Here is a 7,664-nt window from a genome sequence, read left to right on the forward strand (position 1 = left end):
TTAGAGGATGACGCACTTGGGCTTGTGATCCTTTCCTCCTCTGCCGCCCTTGTCGTCCCTGTAGCGACGATCTCCTCGGGGACCGGCGGTGGGCGTGCGGGCACCCTTGCCTCCCTTGGGGTCGGAGCTCTTGGAGTTCCTGCCGGCCTGCTGGCGTTGGCGGCGGAGCTGGCGCACGACGTCGTAGAAGGCCTTCTCCACGTTGACGCAATTTTTCGCAGACGCCTCGACGAAGTCGCATCCCAGTTCCCTGGCCAGCGCGCTACCCTCCTGGGTGGAGACCTCGCGCTCGGTGACGCGGTCGCACTTGTTGCCGACGAGCATGATGGGCGAAGGGCCGAAGGATCCCGAGCCGGCGGAGGTGGCGCTGAGGGGGGAGCCGGGGTAGGTGGGGGAGCTGGACAGAGCGGACTCCTTGACGCGTTGTATCTGATGGTGGAACTTCTGTATGCGTGCGAACGAGGAGCGCGACGAGATGCTGTAGACCAGGACGAAGCCCTCGCCGTCTCTTATCCACTGGTCCCGCAGCGCCGTGTACTCCTCCTGGCCTGCGGTATCCAGCACCTCCAGCATGCACGACTGGCCGTCGATCTGCACCTGCTTGCGGTACGAGTCCTCGATGGTCGGGTCGTACGTCTCGACGAAGTGGTTGAGACAGAGCTGCGGATGGCGTGGTCAGCAGAGAGCAGGAAAGAGAGAGGGGGGGAGGGGAGGAAGAGGAGGGGGGCGGGGGCGGCAGCGGGCTCCCTACCTGGATGGTTAACGCGGTCTTTCCCACACCTCCGTCACCCAACACCACCAGCTTGTACAAGGTCATCTTCCCCGCCATGGTGGCTGCGTGCTGCGGTGCGCGTCGGGGAGCCTGGCTGGGGGGTTGCGACGGTAGAGTCGGGCTTGGGCTCGGAGTCGGGCTGCCGGGCGGTATTTACTGGCGACGAGCCTTGGGTCTGTCGTCGCTCGGGGATGCAGCGGCGGCAGCTACGGGACTAGTTGGGCGGCCACGTGTGGGGGGGCGGCGCTCGTCGTGCGTTGCGGGCGTGCAACGAGGGGCAGCGCTGCGGTGAGGTTGGGCGCGAGGGCGAGTTGGTGGTAGCACGGCGCGGGCTCCGCGGCTCCGTGGGCGTTCTGGGGGAGCAATTGAGCAACGAGGGAGGCTCTCGGGAGGGGGAGGAGGGTGAAACGAAGGTGAGGAGCGGTGGCGTGTAAGTACGACCTTTGGGCCCTGTGCGAGGTCGGCTGGGAGTGGGTGATGGGCGCGGTGCTGCTGGCTGGGAGGGAGATCTGGGCTAGCGACACACGTGAATGGGCTGGTGCTAAGGGTGCGGGTGTCAGGGCTGCGGGCGCGCGGGCATTGCTCGCCGCACTGGCCAGGCGAGAGGAGAATTTTCGAAAGGAGGATGGGATGGGCAGCGGTGCAAGAGTGGAGTAGAAGAAGGCCGTGGCCATTGGCCCGGCGAGGCACTGGGGGACTGGGAGCACACTAAGCGTCGTGGCTCCGAGCCGACGCAGGCGTCTTGATCCCTCCGGAGCCAGGCAGCGCGCTCGATTCCGGCCGGGAGATCAGCTGGGCGCGAGTCGTGGCCGCGCGCACACATGGCCGCTCAGGGCCGCTGTTTGACATTCATTGCCGCCGTTGCGCGTTGCGCCGTTGAGTGCGCGCGCCTGCGGATGGGGAGCCCACGGCCCGTTTGCCAGGCCATGACTCTCGCTGAAATGAGGAGCTGCAGGCCCTGCAAATAAAGAGGACAGACCCCACCTATTCCCCAGAGAGCGCGCTGGAGCACCTTAATCAAAGGGCCGGGATGCGCTAGGCCGCAGCGAGCAGCAGCAGGGAGCGCTCGCAGCGCTTCCCCGACGAGCCCGCACGCGGGCCGACGCCCGCCAGGCGTGCTGATTCGTACGGCACACGCCCGCACGCCCCAGCGCGCCGCGGCCAGCAGCGTCGGCAGCCCGCGACCGCGCTGACTCGAAATTGTCCGACCTGCCGGGCTAGCCAGCGCCAGCAACCGCCATGCCGGAACCACCGCGTCCTTGGCCCGCCCTGGCCGCCGGGCTCGCCCCCAGCAGCTCGCTGCCCGCCGCACGTGACGCGCCTCTGCCCGCCCCGTTAATAGCAGCACGCCCCAGCAGCAATTACTGCTCTTATTGCTCTGATTTCCGAGCGGGGAGCGGCCCGCCGTCCAGATGGCGGGCGTGCGCGCGAGCAATCATTTCTTGGGTAATGCGCTGCGTCCTGCTCACTAAACACTTCTCTTCGCACGAACCGTGTCAAATTATCACCGCGCAGGCGCCAGCTTCCCTCTTCGGCGGAACATGCCTCACGCCCTCTCTCACTCTTCTACAGCTTCGGCCTCGCTCTCGCTTCCACCGCCTGGTGCGCGCCCCTGCCCTTGGCCGCAAAGTACTCCTTGACCCGCGCCCGCGCGACCTCGACCGCCCCCGCGTCCTCGACCGTCGCCGGCACCTGCACCTCCTTGTCCTCCTCGCCGTGCACCGCGTTCTCCACGAGCTCGCGCAGCACCCGCCGCAGCGTCTTGCCGCTCCGCGTCTTCGGGATCATGCCCTTGCCCTGGATCATCCCGCCGAGACTGGCAATTGACCCGATCTGCTCGCGAACCGAGCCCTGCACCTCTTGGAACAGCTGCTGGTCTGGCAGCGCCGGCCCCGGGTGCTCGTGGGTCGCCAGCGTCACGAACGCGAACGGCAGATGGCCCTTCAGCGCGTCGGGAATCCCAACCACGCACGCTTCCGCCACGCCGGGATGCGATGTGATCGCCTGCTCGATCGCGCCTGTCACCCTGTCAGTTTGCGTCTGAGCGCGCGCGCGCCGCACGCCGGGAACTTACCGGTGCTGAAACGGTGAGCTGCAACGTTGATAATCTTTTTTTTTATTTCGCCCGGTGTCAGCAGCGAACCTCCCTCGAGACCGCAGGCAGCGGAGCGGCACTTACATCATCCGACCTGGACATTACATGCACGTATCCGTCGCTGTCGACCATGCCCGCGTCGCCCGTGTCGATCCAGCGCCCGTTGAACCTCTTCATGTATCCCTTGTAAAATCGCTCTTCGTCCTGCCACAGGGTGGTCATGCCGGTGGGCGCGAGCGGAATCCCGAGCACAATGTTGCCCATGGTGCCCCGGCCGACCTCGTTGCCGTCGTCGTCGACAACCTTGACGTTAAAGCCAGGCATCGGTTTACCCGCGGACCCGGGCTTGATCGGCAACGGCCTCGGGCTCTCCACAGCGTCAAAATCCCTCCCAGCTGCTGCATTCAACGCGAGCCCCGAAATTGGCGAGCCGGACTCGGAGCTCCACCAGTTGTCGTTGACGACCGCGTTGGCGGCGCAGTGTTTATCCAGGAGCCGCTGGTACATGGCCACAATGCTCGGTTCGCTCCGCTCGCCCGCCAGGAACAGCGCGGTCAAAGTTTTTAGCCCGCCACGTGCGCCGGTCTTCTCGAAGTAGGTGTTATCCCCGTCTTCTCTCCGGATCGCCCGCAGGGCTGTCGGGGCGGTGAACATGGTCTTGACCTTGTACTCTTCGACGATTCGCCAGAATGTGCCTGCGTCCGGCGTGCCGATTGGTTTACCCTCGAAAAGGACGGTGGTCGCGCCGGCGAGCAAAGGTCCGTAGACGATGTACGAGTGCCCGACCACCCACCCGACGTCCGATGCACAAAACATCACATCGCCGGGTCGTTTGAGGCCGAACATGTACCGCATGGAAAAATTGAGCCCGACGGCATGGCCGCCGACTTCCCGGAGGACCCCTTTTGGAAGACCAGTGGTGCCTATAGATGATTAAATCCGGGCATTCAGGCTGATTTCCGAAGAGAACGGCTTACCACTCGTATAGATGATGTATAGGCCGTCTGTTGATTTTACCGGGACGGGCTCCGCCCTGACGCCTCTGTTTCTACCGCTCTTGACAATTCTTTGCCAGTTTCTCTCCCCATTCTCTTTGGCTACCGGATCCCAGCGGAGCTGGTCGCGTTGCCAGACGATGGTCTTCGGGGGTTTGAAGCTGCTCTTTTCGACAGCATCTTGAACGAGTTTTTGATAGCCAAGAGGACCCTTTGCGCCTTCAATGCCGCAGGAAGCAGTTAGAATCGCGCTCGGTCTGGACGCCTCTATTCTTTGCGCCAGAGAGCCGGAAGAAAACCCTCCGAACACCACCGCGTGAATGGCTCCCAGCCTCGCAGCTGCTAGCATAGCAAACAATGCCGCCGGGATCATTGGCACTGGACGCCGTCAGCTACTTGATCAATTCGTCGGCGAAAATCGAGGAAGTGAGACAAAAACAGACTATAAATGAGCACAACATCGCCCTTCTTCACGCCCTCTTCTCGCAGAACGCCGGCCAGAATTGCAACCTCGTCCAGCAACTGCTGGTACGTAATTTTCTCTTTGGAGCCCGAGACGGGCGAGTCCCAAGCGATGGCCACGGTGCCGCCATTACCGGCGAGCACGTGGCGGTCGATGCAATTGTAGGTGATGTTCATCTCGCCGTCGGGAAACCACGACCAATGAGGATGCCGGACGCCGATGCCGGGCAGGGTCTTGGTGGTAAGATCGAGGGCGCGCGAAGGCGGCTTATCCCAGTGCAGGCGGGCGGCCTGGGCGCTCCAGAAGGCTTCTGGATCGCGCAGCGAGAGGCTGTGGACGTCATCTTGTGGGTGACGAGCATCCATGGTGTGGCAGCGAAACAGCCGCTTTGGGCGGACGGCGTGAAATGAAACTTGGAAAGCGGCAGGACGGCTGGGCGCAGGGGGGGTTGGTGAGGGGGGCCGCTAAGGTGGGTGGCTGAGTAGTAGCGGTGGGAGGGGGGGAGAAGGCGGATTTGTTTGGTCCGCAGCAGTACCAGGGCTCGCGAAAGGGAGGAGCGGACAGCAGGTGGTTCGCGGATTGCGAAAGTCAAAAAAGTATTGATAAGTGAGGTCGGGCCTGCGGCAGGGCGCATGGAGCCGAGGAGTGCGGAGGAGTGGGCGTTCGGCTTTCCGGTTGAGGCTCTGGACAGGGTTGGTGGAGCCCAAGCAAGACCCCGCATCTCGCCCACACGTCCGTTCCCGCCCCCGCTGTCAGCCCAGACGCCAGCTGCTGTCGCCCAAGGAAACGCCCCAAACGCGCCCGCCCGCCGCTGAGCGCGGTCAAGCCTCCGGCCACATCTGCGATTGGTCGCTGGGCCTCGATTAGCGCATGCGAGCGGGTGAAACGAAGCGCCGCTGATGACCATCACACGCACCGCAGCCCTCAGCTCAGATGGGGGCTGTCCGCGGTGGATACATGGCCCGTCATGCTCCTGTCCGAGTGCGGGTCCTGCGCGACGTCACGCCCAGCGAGACGGCTCTTACGCGCGATTACACAAGTATATTGCGCTGCCGTGGCCGTCCCCTTTTTTGCTCCCTCTCCCATCGACCTGCGGCATCTTCCGTCGCCTTCAGCTCTACCTCGCATGCGCTCCTAGCCACAAGCGGCTTGATGGTGATGCTCCAGGTTGTGGCGTTGGCTACGTCCAGTCCATCGGCCCGTTTTGTCTCTGGGCGCCGCCGCCTGCCCGATCAGGAATACTCTCTCTCTACCTCGGAAAACAGCTCGATGTCAAGTGCGCATGTTCTTGTACCTTTGGCAATGTAGAAGCTCTGCTGCGGAGTGGCAGCCGTCCTCTCAATGAAGCTCGACGTGGGCAAGAGATGTGGTCTTGTCCCACCAGCAGCGGTCTTGGCAAGATTGACTCATCACGATTTTGGACTTTTTCTCGTCCCACGTCTCTACATTTCTACATCCACCGATACTTACTGCGTGCAATCACGACACTGCTACCTCGCATCACTAAATCATGGGCTCGCCGTTGACCGCCGACGAGCTCGATCGCTACTTCGATCACATCAGATTGCCGCAAAAGTTCCGGCGTGACAAGAACCCTGCGTTGGATCTCGCATTCCTGACAGCCCTGCATGTCCATCACATCTCAACCCTCCCCTACGAGAACCTATCCCTGCACTATGCAAAAGATGTCGACGTCTCCCTGGACGTGCGTGAGATCCTTGAAAAATTCCTGGCCAACGGACGTGGGGGCTACTGCATGGAGCACAGCATATTCTTCAACCATGTGCTGCGAGTTTTGGGCTTCCAGGTCTACCTGACGGGAGCGCGGGCCAGGCCGCGTAAGGACGGCGTTCCGGTCGGGGACTACATGGGATGGTAAGCAAAATCATGCCAAGTGCACATTCCACCACCACTGACGGGCAAAGGGTGCATGTCGTGAACATCATCACCCTCGCCGACGGAACCAAGTGGGTGTCGGACACGGGCTTCGGCGGAGACCAGATGCGACAGCCCATACCGCTGGCCGAGCACCACGTCACGCAGAACATCGGCCCACAGCAGATCCGGCTCGCGCGCGAGAGCATCGCCAATGCAACCAACACGTCGGCCGAGAAGCCGGCAACCTGGATCTACCAGTACCGCAACGGCTCCGAGCAGGCGTGGAACTCGTTCTTCTGCTTCACCGAAACGGAGTTTTTGCACCAAGACTTTGAAGTCCTGAACTACTACACCAGCAGGTGCCCGCAGAGCTTCCAGACGTTCACGCCGCTGGTGGTCAAGTTCCTGCGCAGGGATGTCGACGGTGGGGACGAGACGGGGGAGATCTACGGGAAGCTGATGCTCGTGCACGGAGAGGTCAAGGAAAACCTGGGAGGGAAGACGCGGCTCGTCCGCTCGTGCAAGTCAGAGCCCGAACGCCTGGGTGCGCTGCGCGACGTGTTCGGCATGACTTTTACGGAGGAGCAGCAAGCTGGCATCAGGGGAAGGGTCTCGGAACTTCTGCCGAATTAGGGGAAACGATGTGGATGTGGGGTAAAGCTTGGTTTGATGCATATTCCACCTCTGTTCGTTGCTTGGCGGCTTAGACTTTTAGATGGCATAGACGAAGTGCTCTCCCCGACAAGCAATTGCCAGAAAGAGACTCGGGGCAAGAGGCCCACCGGCGGGCACCAAAAGACGCCGGACGATGATCAGATACGCAAACGGGCACGCTATGGGATTCATGTCTTCTGCTGGACCGTGTCGCCTGGCCTTGGCTCTCGCCTGATGTATTCCCCGGTGCTAAGCAGGAGCGGGGAATAATGGGGCAGGTCAATAGTAGGGCACGAGCGTAGCGACGACGTGCGTACAAGATGGTGCGCGAGTGGACCGGAAGGCTCCCGGGGAGGTGGTCCTTCCGGATGGACATCCGCGCGCGCTAAGCCGGATGCTGGCGCGCTGGAGAGGGCGGCGGATGATGCGCCGCGGGCGGCGCGGCTCCGGTCCCGCAGGCTTTACCCATGGCCAACGGCAGGCAAAAAGGAAGGGGAGGAAGGAGTCGTGGCTTCCAGCAAATCAAGACGACGGCCAATGGGAGGGCGGGAACAGGATCTGATCAGCAAAACGCAAGCGCGGCCGTGCACCAGCGCGCGGCAAGCAAGAAAAAGGTAGCAAATGAGGCGCTGAAGAAGGGCTCGGGGTTGCCGAGCTGGTCCCCTTCCCGCCACCGCACGCGCACTACGTACCGCCCGCCCGTCGCCGCGCCGCCGCCGATCCATGCTTCTCCACACCTTCACCAGACGTCCAACGACGTCGCCCCCCCCCCCCCCCCCCCCCCCCCCCCCCCCCCCCCCCCCCCCC

General features: G+C 62.9%; 3 protein-coding genes across 3 annotated transcripts; 1 reads left to right on the top strand and 2 right to left on the bottom strand.

Moving 5' to 3' along the window:
* On the bottom strand, positions 1-829 carry LTHEOB_967 (Ras small monomeric GTPAse; the record flags this gene model as incomplete). The annotated part of the gene is made up of 2 exons (XM_035519282.1): positions 1-660; positions 752-829. 2 exons carry the CDS (start codon positions 827-829, stop codon positions 1-3), a joined length of 738 nt encoding a protein of 245 aa, XP_035369726.1.
* Positions 830-2,338: 1,509 nt separating this feature from the next.
* Positions 2,339-4,690, bottom strand: LTHEOB_968 (AMP-dependent synthetase/ligase; the record flags this gene model as incomplete). The annotated part of the gene is made up of 5 exons (XM_035519293.1): positions 2,339-2,790; positions 2,847-2,880; positions 2,952-3,790; positions 3,845-4,240; positions 4,306-4,690. 5 exons carry the CDS (start codon positions 4,688-4,690, stop codon positions 2,339-2,341), a joined length of 2,106 nt encoding a protein of 701 aa, XP_035369727.1.
* A 1,145-nt stretch (positions 4,691-5,835) lies between these two features.
* Positions 5,836-6,836, top strand: LTHEOB_969 (N-acetyltransferase; the record flags this gene model as incomplete). The annotated part of the gene is made up of 2 exons (XM_035519304.1): positions 5,836-6,200; positions 6,251-6,836. 2 exons carry the CDS (start codon positions 5,836-5,838, stop codon positions 6,834-6,836), a joined length of 951 nt encoding a protein of 316 aa, XP_035369728.1.
* Positions 6,837-7,664: the final 828 nt, after the last annotated feature.

The sequence above is a fragment of the Lasiodiplodia theobromae genome, assembly GCF_012971845.1.
Source record: "Lasiodiplodia theobromae strain AM2As chromosome Unknown scaffold_2, whole genome shotgun sequence".
Taxonomy (NCBI): Eukaryota; Fungi; Ascomycota; class Dothideomycetes; order Botryosphaeriales; family Botryosphaeriaceae; genus Lasiodiplodia; species Lasiodiplodia theobromae.